This window comes from Saccostrea echinata, unplaced genomic scaffold (genome assembly GCF_033153115.1).
Source record: "Saccostrea echinata isolate AGI-Se365-2 ecotype Australia unplaced genomic scaffold, CSIRO_AGI_Sech_v1 ptg000030l, whole genome shotgun sequence".
NCBI classification, from domain to species: Eukaryota; Metazoa; Mollusca; class Bivalvia; order Ostreida; family Ostreidae; genus Saccostrea; species Saccostrea echinata.
The window spans coordinates 28,470,447-28,491,768 of NW_026889779.1; the positions used below are offsets into that span (position 1 = coordinate 28,470,447).

Genomic DNA, 21,322 nt, shown 5'->3' on the forward strand with positions numbered 1-21,322 from the left:
GGTTGATTTTCGTAGCATACAAACTAGAGAAAGAGACAGGGCGGACCTTAAAACGCAGTATAATAAAGGGTCCGCCCTCTATATTTCAGATATCTTACTATTACAAGGCGAATATTTTGAACAGAGTTTATTAAAAGTTATCGTAGCGTAAAAAAAAAACTCGTTAAAATGGCAGGGCGGACCTTAAAACGCAGGATAATAAAAGTCCGCCCTCTGTTTTTCTTTTTTCCCACATACATGTATCTCACTTACAAAGCAAAAATTATGGAAATGCTGTAAGTTCCTATTGTTTTTTTTTTCTTTGTTGGTTCGTGTGTTTTTCCAGGGTAAAAAGATAATTAGGTTTTTAATTTTAGGATGGACGCTAAATTAACTTAGAAAACTCTTGGAATTGCCTAATTGTACATAAGAATTGTATATATACTACATGTAGTAGTGTACTTTTTTTATTTAATATGCTGACAAAAAGACAAAACTTTAATGTCAATTAATTATCCACTCTATGTACGTTTGCAGGAGATGTGTCTACTGTATTGTATATCTATATGCAACCATGAACATCTGTCTGAAGGGACGAAGGATATATATTATTATTTAATTAGTAATGTTGATGACGTGCAACAAAAGAACTATAGTTCCCCCCCCCCCCCATCACACACACATAAATAAAAAAGAAATAGCCGCTTAAAGTCGTAGAAAATCTTATTTAAACCAAAATCAAAATAAATATAAAAAATATTAACAAAAGAACACGACTTGGTGGTGTTTTATGAATTTTTATATCAGTCACGATCTCAACAGACACTTTCCTTTTTATTTTAGGGGGAAATAAATGTCAAGTTGCTCTGTAAAACCCATCTGTAAATAGTATGGGTAGATAAGATTCTCCCTAGTAAGAAGGTGGAAAAGGAGAAAATTCTGTACTGAAGCGTACTGAGTATTTCCTATGGTGGATAATAAAGCCGGGGTAATTTCTTCCAAGCTCGCTGCATGTCATTTCCGAAATTTTGCATTGCATTTCCGACATTTTTTGTTTTCATTTTACAATACAATCAACACTAAGTCTAGTAAAAATACAAAGTTTAGTAATAAAATGCAATAATTTCAATAATAAAACATGCAATTTTTGATCACCAAATTTTAATGCCCACTGAATTATATGCGTTTGAAAGCACCGAAAAACAGAATCTCCTCTACCTTGATTACTTTATTCCGTCAAACATAGTTTCTGTATGTCATAAATTCTATCTAAACCTTTCTGATCTCAAATTCAGTCTGATTATCTTGATTTGAAAAGATGAACAAAAATTCACAACTTACACTTAATGTGTCCGAGGATAAAATCGTCATAAGATTCTTTTAAATATAAGCAGAACTTATTATTTGGAAATCAATGAATTATTCTTGATTTATTCTTTAATCTATTTATAAGGGAAATTTCAATTTTGTTTTCATTGTCGGAAAAGTACTTTATGATGATAATGTCAGAGATGAAAATTTTAAAACGTCAGAAATGAAAACTACAAAATTTAGGGAATGAAATAAACAAATTGAATATTTAAAAAAAAATTTCCGGAAATAAAATCCTATGCTAGGCTCATTTTCCAAAAGGGGAGGGGTCTTTAAACCCACGCTCGTTTTTCCGGGAAAAAATATTAATGCGGGAGGAAAGTCTACAACATCAGTACTTTTTAAACTATTTGACATGTATCAGCATAATTTTGCTATACCTCACCCACCAAAAATACAACAACACCATTTATAATCTTTTCCTTTATTGGGGGAGGGGGTGTTTTATTGCTTAAAATGTTCAACTCGATTGACTTTGGTTTGATTTTGCCAATTAATGCACATTTTCCTTAACCAGTGTTAACCCCGGGGTAATATCAAGTAGAATGAAATAATCGTTAGTCTTTAACTGGATAAGAAACGTTGGTTATAAAAACACGGGGGATATGCGACTTCGTCAGGTGAGACAATAGGCCTACCCCCCAAAGCACAGACATGTTGTTTTAACAACAACGGGATAGGCTAGTACACCTTAACACAAGTCCCTGTCAAAGTGACCCTCCAATTATTTTATAGTTAGGTACAATATGAATCGTAAGAATTATGCATAATTATTATTAATGATATAATGAAATATCTTTCGAAAGATATGAAAATTCTTTTTGGGAAGTGGAAGTCGAACGTTGTTAGGAAAGAGACTGTAATGAAATGATCATTGTTGGACTTAAGAACACCATATACTGAACAATGTGCCAGTGAAGGTATGCGTATTATATATATGTATTTTTTTTTTAATTTTGCAATGATAATATTGATATCACTTAAACTATAAAAGACACATGTCGTACATGATTTTCCCATAAGGTAACTCGATCAACAGATCTTTGCATCTTTATATTTTTTGTTTTGTGCACTACCTGGGATACTACGATAAGGAGCTAACAGTTAATCAGTGCTAACATCGAATTTTGAATAATTTTTTGATAGATAATTTGAGATTTTGTACTGAGATATATCATAGTATTAGAAATATAATTAATTAAAATTGGCTAACGAAATCCAGCAACTAGCGAGATATCGCAAGACTTGATCCTTTTAGTATATATACAATGTACATACATGTACGTCCCTGGAACTCCATTTTGCTGAGAGGGACACTTTTATAACAACTATACCTTACATAATTTAAAAAGATTAATAAAGCAAATTCATTTCGAATCAATTAAGGAGAAAAATCTGCATATTAAACCGAAGGCGGACCTTTTATTATAGAGGCAGGCCGGACCTTATATGTTATCGTATTAGGTCCCCCCGGACCTTTAAACGAGGCGGACCAAATATTATGCGACACCGGTCTATCGATCTGCGACAGAACTGGGGTTCCAGGCTCCTGGACTCGTCGTTCTGGAGCACTGTCTAAGACATCGCTATATGTCACGTTTTCTGATTTATGGCCCACTAGTGCTGATGACATGTGCGTGATGGCAATCAACGCCCGGATCGTCTCTCTGTTTTCTTTTATTACAGTTTATTAATTTGCTTTAAACGATTGTTTTCAAGAGTGTTTCTCGGTCATCGAGAGTTCTATAAATCTGGTGATGTTGTCGACATGTGCTTCGCAGCAGATAAAATTGTTCATCGGATTAATTTATTTCATTTTCATTGCTATTATCAGCTGCTACGCATTACAAACATATCTGCAGTACAATGACATGATAGACATAATGAAACCATTTTACATTTTTTTACTCAAACGTTTCCTGTCTGCAACGGAAATTGTATACGTACCTATAACTTACTTGAAAAATTACAATTAACAATTATCCGAGGCTTGAATTCAACAGTTTATCAGCCTGAGCAAAGGATAGGTGTAAAAAGGTTTCTTTTTAGCTCACCTGATCCAAAGGCTCAAGTGAGCTTTTCTGATCAAAATTTGTCCGTTATCTGTCGTCGTTGTTGTAGTAAACTTTTCACATTTTCATCTTCTTCTCTAGAACTACTGGGCCAAGGAGATGGGTGAACATGACGAGCGATAAGCATATAGTGTGACAAACATGAAGATGAAAAATTAAATTTCAATTATATCAAAATTTTCCATGATATTTCGTCTAACATTAAGATATACTTTATGTAAAATCCCTACAATTTGCAAAAATCCCCCAAAGATTGAAATTATTTGCCTGTGAAATATTAGACACACACTAAAACGGGCAAAAGGAGTCATTTTCGCATACTATAACACTATTTTTCGATATGAGTGGGTCTTCGCTCCACCTTTTTGAAAGTTAATCCTCAAAGTTTGCATAAAAATATATACATTGTTTGGTTACCAAAAATACGGAGCAATGACCCACTATACCTTAAAAATATACTTTTATGACATAATATTCGCATCTTTTCGAGAAATACTTGAAGTCCATTAAGTCAAGGGTCACATCACAAACATGATTTAAATGCCACTGTTCGTTAGGACTTGTGTAGTCTAGTGGTTAGCGTGCTAGTCTCGAAAGAAAATGATACTCAGGATTTTTATTTCTAGGGTTCAAACCCCACGAATACCACATTGATTTTTTTAATAAAAGAATAAATTTTGCCGAGAAAATTTTCCTTAGAAAAGTTTTGTTTATCACAATTTCATAAATTTCAATATGAGAACTTTACTCTAAATATTAAATTCACGAACTGAACATGATTTTTATATTTCTGAAGCTATGGGCTTTCTGCACTCTATGTTCGCCCATCTCCTTTCAACCAAACTTGGCAAAGAGTATCCTTGGGTGAAGGGGATTCAAGTTTATTCAAATGAAGGGCCACGCCTTCTTCCAAGGGGAGATAATTGCGAATTCATGAAAAATTTATGGCATCTTTCAAAAATCTTCTTCTCAAGAACCACTGTGTAAGAAAATATGAAACTTACGTGGAAGCATCCTCAGGTAGTGTAGATTCAAGTTTGTTCAAATCATGACCCCCAGGGGTAGGGTAGGGCCACATTGGGCGATCAAAGTTTTACATAGGAATACATAGGGAAAATCTTTAAAAATCTTCTTCTCAATAACAGCAAAGCCTTGATTGGTGATATTTATGTGGAAGCATCCTCAGGGAGTGAAGATTTAAGTTTGTTCAAATCATGACCCCCATGGGTAGGGTGGGGCCACAGTGGGCGATCGAAGTTTTACACAGGAATACATAGGGAAAATCTTTAAAAATCTTCTTCTCAAGAACAGCAAAGTCTTGAGTGGTCATATTTATATGGAAGCATCCTCAGGTGATGTTGATTCAAGTTTGTTCAAATCATGATCCCCGGGGGTAGGGTGGGGCCACAGTTGGCGATCAATGTTTGACATAGGAATACATAGGGAAAATCTTTAAAAAAACCTTCTTCAAACAACAAAGCCATGATTGGTCATATTTATATGGAAGCATCCTTAGGTAGTGTAGATTCAAGTTTGTTCAAAACATGACCCCTGTGGGTGGGCGAGGTCACAGTGGGCGATCAACTTTTTACATAGGAATATAGAGGGAAAATATTCAAAAATCTTCTTCTCAAGAACAGCAAAGCTATGATTGGTCATATTTATATGGAAGCATTCTCAGGTGGTGTATATTCAAATTTGTTTAAATCATGACCACTGGGGATAGGATAGGACCACAATGGACGATCAAAGTTTTACATAGGAGTATATAAGTAAAATATTTCAAAAAATATTCTCAAGAACAACAAAGCTATGATTGGTCATATTTATATGGAAGCATCCTCAGATAGTGTAGATTCAAGTTTGATCAAATCATGACCCTGAGGGATAGGTAGGGGCCACAATGAAGGTTTAAACTTGTAGGAAAAAAAGTCAGTTAGTCAAAAAAATATGTAAGCATCCTTAGTTAGTGTAGATTCAGTTTTGTTCAAATCATACCCCTCTCCCTTTTAGGGGTAGGTTGCGACCACTTATGCATTTAAGCATTGCAATACTAAACTGATTTTTGCTTTTTTCCTAGCCATAGTGCTCAGGTGAGCGATGTGGCCCCTGGGCCTCTTGTTAAGCTTTAAGGTGGAGTGGGAAAGGGGGGGGGGACCTAAAGCTGTATTATTATATTTTGTCGTCGCTCAACCTTTTTCTGACAGACATCGTATTGAAAAACGTCTCAGAGAGATTTATAATTTCACACACACAGGACCCTACAATAGTATAATCAAGACTTTTAAATATGGAAAATTTAGAGGGCTCAGCTACACAGTTTCTCAATCATGCCCTACATGTATGTACATTTGTATTACGAATATCTTTCATGAACACTGTGCAAACATACACTGATCTCTGAGACTAAGTTTAATTTAAAACTTTTTGATGGTATAAATATTAATGAATCACCATGAACTCAGACTACACAGCTGTTTGAGGATCCTATTTACAACTTAGTAGTTGTTACATGTATTACTCCCCGCGAAATCGATGCAGAACCAGGCGCGTAGCTGCCTATACGCAAATACGCAAGTGCGTACACATCATTTTCAGAAAAAAAGAAAAAAAGGAACGAAAGAAGAGAGAATTATTCGGAGAAAAAAATCTCAGTACTATCCAGCAAATGTTCGTGTTTCAAATTATTCTGTGTCATACTGTGTGGATTTAAATTTTATATTATCATGACTGTATGATAAAATTTGAAATCTTTTATTTAATAACTGCCAAATCCAAATAAATCATTCATTATTTTGTCATTGTTCTATCATACATTGAAATTTTTTTTAAAGATATTTGAAAAATTAAATTTTAGCCACATCGTTGAATGTTATGATCTACTAGTACAATTTACAATACGATATTTTTTTGTTCATAATTAAAATTTTGTATACGTGTTTTAAACGTTAAGAAAGATTATATGATACCAATTAATATATCGGTTAAATTTTTAGCCTCAATTATATGTGCAATAAGTTTCCATGGAATATTAATTTTCGTTAAAACAATAAATATTACTATGTCTTTTATTTCCTAAACAAAAACTAAATGGCATAATATTTATATTTCAAGAAAATGAATGAAATATTTGGTAAAACTCCGGAGCTTCTGGGCTTTCACCAGCAGGCACGTAGTATCAGGGGAGCCTCCCCCCTCCAACTTATCCCCAAAACCTAACCTTTTACTATTGCAAATGTACTTTGAAAGGGTGAACCCCCACTGTTTGTTGTACCATTGTTAAATCATGGTAATTTGGTAATGTATTAATAAAAATTTGGTTTGTGAAAGTTGGACACCCCCTTTCAAGAAACACACACACGCAAGAAATAGAACTTCGAAATTTGACAATATTCCTTTTTCGTCCTTGCTTGTCAAAATTATTAAAGTTGAGAATTTTTTTTCCTGGCTGGCAAAAACTATATTACGTGCCTGACCAGAGCCTTTAAACACAGGGGGGGGGGGGGGGCTCAAGACCCCCTACCCAAACCATGTCGTTCTCTGCGTACACATCATTTCAATTCTGGCTACGCGCCTGAGAACTTATCTCCAATATCATAAAGTTATTGAGTATCAGAGCAACACGTGATTAGTTGGACCTGAAGAGAAAACCGAATGATGCAATCAATCATTATTCATATGTTGTCCAAATCTCAGTCAAAAATTTTGTCTACATGTACGTGTTAATTGATAAAACACGCCTTTTTGTCCATTGTCCCTGTGTCCATTCACTCCATGTATACTTCCTTCAAATAATGACTTCTCCTATATATTCAATGTAAGCGATCCAATAATTCTGATTGATTGATTGTATATTATTTTACATCCCAATCGAGAAATTTTCACTGATATAGATAGGTCACAAAATATCGTTGAAGGGCCTCAAATTTGGACCTTTACTCGGCACTCAGGGCCTTTGAGCAGCAGGCCCGTAGGAAGCAATTTCAGTTGGGGGGGGGGGGGGGACAGCCATACATTTTTCAGTTGACAGTATCTTTTTAATATCAACTTCAGCATGTACAGTCGGAGTGCGTGTGAAGAATCAGAAGGATTTTTATTGATATCTAATCACGATATGTACAGTGTACATGGTGTACATGTATATATGCCAGTGTTTGAAAATTTCTCAGTTTCATTCCAGCAGTTGTTTGTAATGTAAACCAGTTTGTTATTATATTACGATAGAGAAAAGCAGCATCTGGACTTGACACTTTAATAGCACCAATGGCAACACTAAAATAGGAATTATGATCCTTGGTTTTCTTTACTCGTGTACCAAGTTTTATTGTATTCAGACCAAATCGTACATGTAGGAGGAGTAACGTTGTGAACAAATTCCAATATTATTCTATTTTTAGTAAACATTGCAACAGTTTCCTCTAAATCAAAACCTTATACACAGATCTACAATGTATGTATCTTAGAGTACATGTACGTAGTCTACTTTTGTACTAAGACATGTATATAAATCAGACCAATATTGGAGTCCCGAGGAGAAGTGTTTTGAAAGAATTTCTTACTTTTTTTGGAACCATGGCAACATTTTCCGTTATGAAATAAAAAAAAAACGATAAAAAGAATTGTGCATTTTAGCATAATCTACTTGTGTAACAGTATTATGAAATCGGATCAAAACTGTAGAAGGAGATACATGTAGCATTCAGTTTTAATGTATTTACAAATTTATATTTTTTAGTAACCATGGCTTTACGGTTCGTCAAAATCAATCTGGAGCATATTACTTTTAAAGTCTTGCGTTTATCAATACTTTTTCATTTAAAAAATTAGTAATATAAAAATATTAGAAAAGAAGAAGAAGAACAGAAAAAAAAAATTGAAAGTTTAAAAACTCGAAATTGTTGTGGTACGAGCTGTCTACAAGATATTACACCGGAAAAAGTGAACATGGATGGAGAAAACGACGATGGCAACGAAAAAGGAATTTGAAAAGCTAATGAAAACCTGTTTATCAACAGAGGAACAGACGGCTTACAACTCTCTTATTGTTTTAAAGAAACGTGCAAACGACAGGCATAACCACTTGTTGTTAATACAATGCAGAATAGTTCCAGTTTTCTTTCAACTCTTGGAATTGGTAGAAGTGAAAAACTTGACAGACCGTCGTCGGAAAACAATCGATCTCTTGTTTAGCATTCTTGGAGACCTGTGTAATTTGCAGGAATGTCGTGATGAAGTAATATTTTATTGTTTTATTTTTACTTTTTTTCTTAAGAAAATGGCCATTACATAGAAAATGACCAGACGACAATTTTTTTTACCAATAGACGACTTTCACATTTACAAAAGTTATTTCCCTTTGTGGGGTCAATCGGCATAAGACAATGTTTTCCCTCTATCTGTCTATACCATTACAAACTTCATGGGGTAATGACATACAAATGAAATCTGTATGAGTAAGTTTGTTATATTTTTATGTTGCCCCATACTATGGCAATACAGGAACGGATCAAAAATGTCTGATAGCATTTAAAGAATGAAAATATTTACAGGAAAGTTACAAAGGTTATGGTGAGAAAAATGAGCGTTAACTCTTATGAATGTGAAATTCGCTTATAGAGATTTGACCATATAGAATAATAGATATTTAATGATAGTATGAGAGAGTTTTTCGTAACCTAACTGTGCCACTGGCTACAAATTAAAATACAGTTAAACTTTGTCATCTCAAACACTGATACATTGAAGTGGCAAATTATGGGTCATCTCTTGATCCTGGTCACTCGTATGCATTTTATGCCATATTATTTACATTGATGCACAAAAAAATTAATAAATGCATCGATCATTTTCTGCCTGTAATCAGTAACAAAATTTTGAAAATCAACATTAACAGAGCATCTAACCAAAAAAAAAAAAAATGAATTTTACACATTGAAGACAGGGATGTTTTTTACTTCATTGACAGGCTACTTCCGTTTTTGTTCACTGCAGCATGGCTGTCAGATATAAAAGTCAGGTAAACAATAATAGCTGTAAAGTATGGGACATTCATTCAGATATAACTCAGAAATCATTCATAATGATTATTGCTCAAATAAATTTACACTGATCAATAAATCAAAATGTAGCAGTGTCTCCAATCGTGGTTCATGTACATCATGACATAGAACATGTCATGATTTGAGATTACAGCTGATCTCACAGGACAACCAGTTCAGGATAGCAATTCCTTGTAAATTACACCATTTAACAAATAAAAGATTTAAATTCTAACTTCTTGAAATCACAAAAAAATATATATATATATATATATTGAACATTCCAGAGGGCAAAGAGATTAAATTCTATTATCAGTACTTTCTTGACAATTGTCTAGACATAAATTCTAAAAGACATGTTTTAGTCATGTTTTTTTTTAATTATTGTTGACTTTTTGGCATGTTTGACTTATTGCATTTTTTTAATATATAAAACTGTTATTTCCTGTTGTTGTTCATGTTTTTACCCAAGTTTCATGCATTTTTTTTAATGTTTCAATCTCATAAAAATTACATTCCAAGACGATCCCTTAACATTACAAGACCATGAAGTCACATGACCTAGACATGGAGAAAATGTTTCGAAAGTGGGAAAACTAAGCCTTGTTGAAATAGTTAATACAGCCATAAATATTGTTTCAATGTCCATATTTTGAAAATAAAAAGACTCTTGAATGAGTCTGACTAGCAAATTATACTTTCAATACTGATTACCCATATTTCATAAAATATAAATCGAACAACTTTGCAAAATATCAAGGAAACAGCCTGACGTGTCCCATAATTGGTGACTCCACTGTATCTTGAATACCAGGGATATGTTGAAATGAATTAGCAATCCAACCACTTTTATTTTATAATTTTCCTTCGTAATCTCAAATTCTCTTATATCTGGAAGTTTAATCTTTGTCCTGTCAAGTTGAGATAACACCGTTTGACTATGTGAAAATTAGGCATGGTTTTTTGCGATGCATCCTACCATACATATAAAATTTGTTAATTTCTTAATTCTTTACTCTAAGTACATGTATATGTATATGTCAGTTGCAAACAAATTAAACAATGATTTATCAAGTATGCAGGTCTGGCACAATCTCTTTATTTAAGTAATGATATAGCTTGAAATAGCTATATTATTAAGTTGTATTAAGCTATTCAAAATAGCTTGATAAAGCTATTTAAATACAAAATTCACAAGCACCCATACCCAGTGATAAAAAGTGACTAATTTCTGCAATTTTATGATAAAATATTCCACAATGCATTTATGAATTAAACAACTTTTGCCCAGCAGGCATGCTGTTCATGTTGCATGGTTTCACAAAAAATATAGACTGACAGTCCACTTTGTGAACATTTAGACAGCTAATAGCCAGTCTCTACCCAGTGGCATTTAAGTGTGGAACATAAATTAATTTTTCCCAAGGGCACCTTTAAAATTTGAAACAAAAAGCACTGAACTTTTAAGAATAAAAAATAATTCAGAAAAAATTGTTTTCAATGTTATGTTTCAATAAATAAAATTTCCCAATTTCACAAAAATGTTGATCTCCCCAGAAGGATGCGGTCCTTGTTCCAAAAAGGGCTGTGACAGCTCTGATGTGGCTGCTCATATTTATACCATGGACTTATTATTAAAAAAATCTATCCAAACAAAATATAGTTTAAACATGAACATTGCTGCATTTGAACACTTTTAAGCAAAAGATCATTTCCATTTTTTTGGGTAGATGTACACCAACTTGAGTGTGGTGAGGCAAGGATATCATTAGTATGATTATTTCACATCCTACTGAATTACTGGTACATGTATTACCATTCATTTAGCTTATTGACCAGAATTGACCTGCCTAATAATTTCATTCAAGATGTAACTGCATGACTGGTCACAAATCAATTGGTTTATATATCCCCAAAGGTTTTAGAACTTTGATGGCTATGAAGGATACATGGTTTGATAAACAATTTTTTCATGCATTGTTTTCAGAACAATATGAAGTTGAAAACTATTGCTGTACCATTTTTACATGCTAAAACAAAATGCAAATTTATTTTAAAAAAAAAAAAGATATAAAAGACCTAAATCAGGCAATTTTGAATAACTAAATCAAGCTGTATTGCAGATTCAAGCTACATTGTACATACATGTAGGCTAGCTTGGGAAATCAAGAGATTGTACTGGACCTGGTATGATACATGATAATCAATACATGTTGTCTAATTTCAGGTTTACAAGCACTCATATGGACTGGAATTCCTTGGTATGAAATAAATAATTCATTTAATTTGTAAAATTACTTTGCTGTTGGACCTCAGATTATTACTTACGGGGGACCTACCCTCTGATAAGAGATAACTTTCCAAGTAATATATCCTAGTATTACTCATAGTTTACATTATCAGAGTTTAATTATCGAGACCTTTGAGCAGTCAATTTGATTAAACTTAATGCATGATGGAAACATTACCTTATATTTCCGTTGACTGTACTTTTCAAATTGTTTTATTATGTTTGACAAAAAAAACCCCATTTAAATCCAGTTTTAAAACCCTTAAAAATTGAATAAGTTCTATCATTTTAACGATCATTTTAAAAATGGTTTAATGTATCAAGCACCAAATTTAAAATTTCAATAGTATTACATTTTTTTCCAATGAAAAAATATTTATAAGAAAGATAACTCTTGCTAACAGAAGTATTGTTTTCTTACAACCACATATAACATTGTGATATTCTGACTTAGGAAGCAGCGCTTCATTATGATTTCTAATATGAATTTAGTAGGTATGATACTAAATATTATTTTCATATACACCACATATTTCTAATTTTATGTTGTGATAATAAATTATTACTCTTCCTAATCTCTGTGTTAAAATTTTTTCATACTATGATCTGACATAAAAATCATTTCTGAAAAAATAAGCAGTGCTTCATACCTCATACTATTTTTCATTTGATTTTGATGCTATAGCTCTTGATGAAAATCAGTGTTGGGAAGTTAAAAAAAAATTCGTGAAATTTGGAGCAAAGGGTCATTAGTCCTTAATCTACAGTAAATCTATGTTTGTTTATCTAAATATATAGCTATTCAATATAAATATTTATTATAACAGGAGAAATATTTGTTGTGGATTATATTTTGTCTATTTCATTGATAACATTCTACAAAAAAAAATATTTAATCCACCTAGAAATTAATTTTAATGTGGAATTTTTTGAAGCAGTGAAATTAAGTCCCTTTGAAATCGTTTTTATTAGCTCACCTGAGCTAAAAGCTGAAGTGAGCTTTTGTGATCACATTTTTTCAGGTGTCTGTCTGACTGTAAACTTTTAACATTTTGACTTCTTCTCAATAACCACAATTGCCACAAAGCATACTTGGGTAAAGGGAATTTAAGTTTGTTCAAAAGAAGGGTCATGCCCTCATTCAAGTGGAGATAATTAAGAATTAGTGAAAACTTAATTTGCATCTTTAAAAATCTTCTTCTCAAGAACCACTGTGCCAGGAAAGATGAAACTTACGTGAAAGCCTCATTATATTGTGTAGATTCAAATTTGTCAAATCATGACCCCCAGGGGTAGGGTGGGGCCACAATAGGCAATCAAAGTTTTACATAGGAATATTTAAGAAAAATCTTCGTAAGACAGCAGATACATGATTAGTTATATTTAAATGGAAGCATCCTCAAGTAGTGTAAATTTATGTTTGTTCAAAACATGAACCCCTGGGGTTAGGATGGGGTCTTAATGGGTGATTGAATTTTTACATAGGAATATATAGTAGTAAAAAGACTTGTCCAGAACAGCAAAGCCATGATTAGTCATATTTATATGGAAGCATCCTTTGGTAGTGTACATTCAAGTTTGTTCAAATCATGACCATCCAGGGATAGGATAGGATGACAATGTGTTATCATAGTTTTACCTGGGAATATACAAGAAAAATCTTCAAGAATCCTCTTTCCAAGGACAGCAAAGCCATGATTAGTCATATGGAAGGATCCTCAGGTTGGGTAGATTAAAGTTTGTTCAAATCATGACCCTTTGTGGTTGATTGAGGCCACAGTATGTGATCAAAGTTTTACCTAGGAATAGATAGGGGAAAATCTGCTGTTGAAAAAGCAGTAGGGCCATAGTTACTCAGGTGAGCGTTGTGGCCCATGAGCCTCTTGTTTCTTGACTTATTCCCATCAACTCCCTTGGGAGCATAGAGCAGCATTTTTTGAATTACAAATTGACAAAGTTCTGTTCCCATGAAAATTTTAGACTCTTCAGTATTAATGATATACAGTATACATAATTGATGAATAACTACCATCTCAATTGATATGTTTTTGCAGTGCTCTTCTTTTGTGAATGTGAACATGAAAGTATACAAAACAGGAGTTGTAGAACTTTGGCCAATCTGGCCAAACATCCTGGTCTTTGTGAGAGCATTCATAAGACAGACTTCATTGAGACACTTGTTACCAGAATGGAAACAACTGAAAATGTTCACCACCAACACACATATTGTAGGGCAGTCAGGTAGGGAATGCAAATCCAGTGATTCTGTAATATCTGAGAAATGTTACAATATTTATGTGTTGCAGCAGTGTTCAAAATATGTATTTTTACAGATTACTGGGGAATACACAACACCAGAAAGATAGAATATTATCACACAATGCCATATATCAAGTGTGTAAACTGATTGAGTGTGATGATGCCTCTGTTAGGAAGGAGGTGTGTGAGGTGATAGAGGACTATGCACTTAATAGGTGAGTTACCAATACTGATAGAAGATAGAGGATTATATACACTTCATAGGTGGGTTACCAATACTGATAGATGATAGACTATTATATACACTTAATAGGTGGGTTACCAATACTGATAGATGATGGAGGATTATATACACTTAATAGGTGGGTTACCAATACTGATAGATGATAGAGGATTATGTGCACTTAGCAGGTGAGTTACCAATACTGATAGGTGATAGAGGATTATATACAATTAATAAGTGGGTTACCAATACTGATAGATGATAGACTATTATATACACTTAATAGGCGAGTTACCAAAACTGATAGATGATAGAGGATTATATGCACTTAACAGGTGAGTTACCAATACTGATAGGTGATAGAGGAATATATACACTTAATAGGTGGGTTACCAGTACTGATAAAAGGTTGAGGATTATATACACTTGATAGGTGAGTTACCAATACTGATAGATGACAGAGGATTATATACACTCAATAGGTGGGTTACCAATACTGATTGATGACAGAGGATTATATACACTTAATAGGTGGGTTACCAATACTGATAGATGATGGAGGATCATATACACTTAATAGGTGGGTTACCAATACTGATAGATGATAGAGGATTATGTACACTTAATAGGTGGGTTACCAATACTGATAGATGACAGAGGATTATATACACTTAATAGGTGGGCTACCAATACTGATAGATGATAAGGGATTATATACACTTAATAAGTGGGTTACCGATACTGATAGATGATAGAGGATTATATACACTGTGTATATAATCCTCTATCATCTATCAGTATTGGTAACCAATCTATCATGTGTAAAACATAATAGGTAATACCTATATACACAGGAAGTGACTTAATACACAGTAAAGACTCATGCAGTGATTGAAATTTTCCTTTGTAGGATTAATTTCTGTTCTGTCCCATTTTTCTCCTCACCAGTTACCAGTTTGTTACTGGTGTAGAAAGAGTCCATGACATCATTATACTTATATAATTTTTTTTTTACAAGACAGATGAATAATTCTGTTTATGAATCCATGTTTCATTGTTTTAAGACTGAAAATTTACTTAAATTTATACCGTCTGTCTAGCTGTCCATCTGTCTGTCTGTGCAAACATGTCCAGTCCATATCTTTCTTATGGAGGAACATTAGAATCTACTACTGCACACAAAGATTGTTTATGACATGAGGTGTGTCATGACCTTGACCCAAGTTCATTTGGGCAAATTCAAGGTCACTGAAAAAAAAAGTTCATAATTCGTGTACGATCCATATCTTTCTTATGGATAAACTTGGTGAGTTCTAGGGCTGTCACGGTTCCAAAATTTTTCGGGTCGGGTCGGTTCTGTAAATTTTCGGTTCGGTTTCGGGTTTTTCGGGTCGGGTATTTACATCTATTTTAAACCTTAATTTCATGAATTTAACTTGAAAAATCTTTATTTGTTACATTAAATTTACATTGAAAACAAGTCTTAACCATGCGAACGTCTAGACATCGGTGACTTGGCCTACTATTAGCCACAACCTGACCATTCCTGCTCGTTTTGATAATTATCTAATACTTCCGTGACAAGTGTTTTGTCATGGAATGAAGTAGATTTCAGTTGTAATGTTTATTTATCACTGTCATCGTCATCATTCCTAAATGATTTGTATTGAACAGACTCTAATATATAAACCAGACCCGAACTGAAATCCGGAAAAATGGAACCGGAACCAAACCGAACCGAACAACTTGGACCGCGGTTCTCGGTTATTTCGGGTACTCGTGACAGCCCTAGTGAGTTCCCATTTTACACAAAGATTGCTTATGACCTGAGGGTCTCTCATGACCTTGACCCGAGGTCATATGTGCAAGTTCAAGGTCACTGACAGAAAAAGTTCATAATTCTTGTCTGGTCTGTATCTTTCCTATGGAGAATAATGTTGGGATGTTGGGAGTTTCAACTTCGCACAAAGATTCCTTATGACCTGAGGGTTTGTCATGATCTTGACCTCTAGTCACTGTAAAAAAAAAGATGGATAAATAATGCATGCATACTTTCCAATAGAGAAATACTTGAAAAATTGTTATTTATATTTTCAGTGTAATAAAAAACAATGTTATTATTAGTAATGATGTTTTATTAGGCTGGGCCTTAGTTTCATACATGAAAAAAATATAATGAGCAATTACAGGTAAATTTTCACTCTAAATGTTTAAACAAATTGTGAACACCTCATAGATCCATCAAATACTAGTATTTGTGACTTGGCCTTCTCTGAAAAACCCAGCGGGGGTATTTGTCCAATTTTGACAGTTCTAGTTAGATCAATAACCAAAAAGTAATTTTTTTTATTGTTTTCATTCTTTTTTTTTGTTTGATATTTTAAATATTAAATACAAAAGTTTGTGAAATCATTTTCACTTACCTTTCAGACCCTCCTGTGAGTTTGCAACACAACTAATCAGATCTGGGGCTTTCAAGGTCATCGTGTCCAAACTTGGTGACAAGGATAACAATTCAACATTTTCACTGCTCTGCAAACTCAATCATATCTCCAACATCAGGCCAGAATTTGGATCAGCTGGAGGTTTACAAGCATTCATTGAAATGTTCCATCAAGTCACTGACCTGTCTATACAATTGACTATCTTAAATATAGTGTGTTTGTGCTGTAAGGAGTCAGTCAACAGAGTGAAGGTCAGGAATCTTGGTGGCCTGAAAATCTTATGTGAAACACTAAAGAACAAAGATTATCAAAAAATTCATGACAGAATCATTAGTGCACTACAGTGTTTTGTATTTGATGAGGCTGGTCTCAATGTGCTGTTGGAATATGACCTAGTTTCTATTCTTATCCTTCACCTACAGAGAGTGGCAGAGTTTGAGTCCACAATAGTTAGTGTGTATGATTATTATTTCACAGAAGAAGAATTCCTCTCTCCTAAGACAACTTTTACACCAGGCAAGTTTGAAAAATACTATGTACATTTGGCCCAGAGTCAGGAATCTGACGATCATGAAAAAGACATGGGTTCAAACAAAAATGTTTTCAGCATTGACAGTCCTACATATGAACCCAGATCAGACTGGAGCCTGGAGGAGTATCAGTCAGGTGCCAGGTGTAAGGAAACGTTTGAGTATACAGAGACTCCCTCATCCTCCCCGGCTTCATTGAGTCCCTTAAGTACAGTGTCATTTTACTCACCAAGTCTGTCCCCTACATCCGACTACAGTCCCCCATCTAGCCCTGGTGGTTTGGATTCCTCAACAGTAAATAGAGATCCAAATTACCCCTTTGTTTGTAGTGTGTCCTACAAGACTGACTCGTGTAGTCCAGGGGGATATTCTCCTGAGAAAGATGAAGAGGTTGAGTCTTTTTTAGGACCAGATGTATACTCGGAATCTGAGGATGAAGAAAGCACTGAGACAATGGAGAAATGTGAAGAAGTAAAGCTACAAGAAAGCAGATTAAGTGAGCAAGTGAGCATTCCCAGAATCAGTTTATTCAAAAATAAAAGGGAAGCTGCAGACATGTCAGAAGATGAAGAGATTGAGCCAACAGTTAAACGGACGAAAACTGCTGTGATGTCTCCAGTTAAGAGGAGAAGACAGGAAGCCTCCAGTACAGAGCAGCACATTCTTATCATCTTATCAAGGATTTCACAGATGTATGATCCCACTAAATACTTAGTTAATCTAGAGACAATCTGTTGCTGTTTGGATTATTTAGCATTAGTTGACAAACCCGAAAAAAGGATGGCTAGGACTCTATGTCGAATTATTGGAAATCCACTCTGTTTAAATACCTTGTTACAAATTCATATGCCTGTACTTATATATCACAAACTTTTAAGGTATACTGGAATATCTTATAGAGACAAAATCCTTCAATCATTCTTGAAGTCAAAGCATGAATGTCTAAAAACCAAGGAGTGGAGTAAGATTAGAAGCAGATCAGACAGTGTAGATTCCACTTCTTCACAATTATCTTTCCTTGACCTTGAGGATTTTTGGTCATCGGCATCTACAAGTAAAAGTCCAGAAAACTTAAAAACTTCAGACAAAGAGTCAAAGAGCTCAGCTTCTAATGACAAGAAATCTTCAGGGGAGGAAAGCCTTTCTTTTCCATTCAAGGCAGGACTTATTCTGCTTCAAGATGTCTCCACGCAGGTAGATGGCCCCTATGGACGTGGCGAGGTTGCACACTGGCTCCACAAGACAGATCCAGATACTAAAGATTTTGCCATCTTCTCCCTTCTCTTTGCTCTCTGGTAAGTCAAATATAAACTTTTCAAATACAACTGTAAACACGTGAGGGATAAAAAGTTAAATCATTTTGTTTACACATTTCTGTCATGTAGTTTCATCATAATGGGTTAAAGTTTATATTGGGTATCTAATAATGTGTAATATTTCATGGTCACACCAAAGTCTGATAGTCAATCCAAAGTCCCATGGTCTGACATGTGATTATCCACAGTAAAAATGTTTATGTTTAACTACAGTCCTATCATCATTGTTCGGCTTTGAAAATTCAACAAATAGGGTTGGTCGTTTCACACTGTTCAATGGATTTTGGTTAGTCTTGCACATCTTTTGATTGATTTATGATTGGTCCTTGCACACTGAATTGAGTTAGTTTTGGTCTCTGGAAAGGCAGCAACATAACACTTTTCTGCATTTGTGTGTAGACCATTGAGCTTTGCTTTGTCACACAACTGCACATGAACAATCAGACTTTGGCGTGTCAAACCATTTGGGTTTGGCGCAGACCATTGGACTTTGGGGTGACAATCGGACTTTGGAGTTTCATCACACTTTGGAGTCCTACAAATGTAGAACTTCACATGTATGTATTCTTGACAGTGAATTATTTTATGTCCACTTTAATTATTTCCAGGAATACTGGAATGACCAAACACTACTTCATAAAACAGAACTTCATGGAAGCCATCTTTAAACACGTAACTAGTGATCTAAGTCATCCTTCTAAGAGAGCAGTGATTGAGGCCCTGTGTTTTGTAGGACATATCTTGTTTATGTCACACTCAGACCCAAGTAATCATGAAGTCAAACTGGCCTTCAGTGCCCTACAAAACTCTGGTCTGACTGCGGGCACAGGATGCAGGTATGAAAGTGTTAAGTGCAAAGATGTTTCATTCCATGTTCAAGACACCATTCTGTCAGGGAACAGGGAGACACTTGTCAAAAGTTCAGACCTTTTCCAAGCAATGTTGGAGGGTCATTATTCCGAATCCAGAGAACAAGAAGTTGTTCTGTCTAACACCACTCCATTTGCCGTGAACTACATCCTACATTATCTACATGGTTGTGATTTGTCATGTGAAATTCTGGGAAGCCTAACAAACTGTGATAAATCTGAGGAAGCACTGTGCAATATTCTGGACACTGTTGTATTAGGTCATCGATACATGTTAACAGAACTAGTCAACTTTCTATTAATTTTGCTGGAGCACAATGTCTCTTCAGAGAATGCTTGCCATGTTTTCCACTTTGCCTTGACTTATGACCTCCATGAACTTATTGTGACAAGTGTGAAGTCTACATTTTCTTCACCCTGTGTAGCTGAGAGAGTGAATGGTTTTCACAACTTCCTAGGAGGACCAGATGCTGACCATTTCATCAGTGTCTTATTTGATCTTCTGTTGGAGAGGACATATTAATGAACCATCTTAAAAAGGATCATCTGGTTATTACAATGAATTTTTCAAAGTTTGATTTTGTGTTTAAATTTCAATATATAATTGCATAAAGATCTGTAAATGACCAGAGGATAGGAAATACATATAATTCGTTGTTTATATAGAATTTTGTTTATTGAAAGTTATTAAATGATTTATGTTACAGTAAATAAAATCTGATTCATTTACTATTAGTCCCTGTGTTTAGAATAATTTGCACAATAACAAAAAATGTTTATCAGCATGTGTAGTGGAATGGAAGGAAATAGACTAGACTTAATTAAGATGTTAAAATATTTAACTGCTGAATCTACAAACTCAGCCACCTAGCCATGACAAAACAAACCTGTCGGTCTTGCCCTCCCCCATTTTAAATGTCTTTTCCAAGGACGCTATCCCAGACTCACTGCTAGCAGGTAATTAGTTTTACACATGCCTTTGAATTTGAATCATGCTCTGGTCCTCCTTTATCTTTCAGATTTCGGTTATATTAGGATGATGTGGCGCTGGAGTATGTGGATTTATATTTTTCAGATAAAAATTTAAGGTCTTTGTTTTGCTAGACATGCTATTTTTTTTTAAAATTATTATTAAAATTATTTTTTTTTTTAGGTTTATATGCCTGAAAAACTTTTATTTGCTATGGGCCTCCCATAAGGGGTGATAACTAGTACTTGTGAAAAAAAAATGCATTTCTTAAGTTAGAATCTTCTTTCTGTCATATTGATTAAGAAAGGAAAGCACACACTCAAAACTAAAATTAAAAGTTTTTTTCTTTTGGGGATCCGAGTTGTCTCGCTTTGCACAGAAAAATGAAATTTTTAGCCAGCGTCTCATGAACACTATCGATGTAGGATCGGACACAATTTTTACATCAGTTATAATAGGCTTACTTTAAATTATCACTGTACAGTCATTTTCATCTATATAACTCCAAATTGGAATATCACTGTCGCTTGTGTTTAAATTGTTCTCTTTCGTAGAAAAGGGATAAAATTGGATATATGTTTTGCAATAAATGAGGGGGTTTATTTCCTTTAAAGCTGCAATGCATCTCACACTCTTTTTGTGATGTATCAGATCATATCAAATGCCAAAATACGGACATTATAATATGGACATAACAGTGTTTTCAAGGTGTCGCTAAATAGGATAAAAACTAGGGTTCGTGTCTTTTCCGTTAAAGAAGCTCGTAAAAGAAGCGGCCGGAGTGAAAACAAAAACCCTTGCACCCCAACTCTTTATATGAACTTTTTATCCGTTACCAAACATTTCAGTCAACGTTATGTTCTACATGTATAATTTTACAATTACTTTTTTTTCGTTTAGCATAATACATAAAACATTGAATATTACGACTATTTATGTCATAATTTATTACTAAAATGAA

At 34.2% G+C, this 21,322-nt stretch overlaps 1 protein-coding gene across 1 annotated transcript; it reads left to right on the forward strand.

Annotated features, from left to right (window-relative positions):
* Positions 1 to 8,372: 8,372 nt before the first annotated feature.
* Positions 8,373 to 20,078, forward strand: LOC133197639 (uncharacterized). Its single transcript, XM_061333756.1, has 6 exons — positions 8,373 to 8,655; positions 11,688 to 11,721; positions 13,805 to 13,991; positions 14,084 to 14,224; positions 16,663 to 18,501; positions 19,131 to 20,078. The coding sequence occupies exons 1-6, from the start codon at positions 8,386 to 8,388 to the stop codon at positions 19,912 to 19,914; spliced, it is 3,255 nt and encodes a 1,084-aa protein (XP_061189740.1). The 5' UTR covers positions 8,373 to 8,385; the 3' UTR covers positions 19,915 to 20,078.
* Positions 20,079 to 21,322: the final 1,244 nt, after the last annotated feature.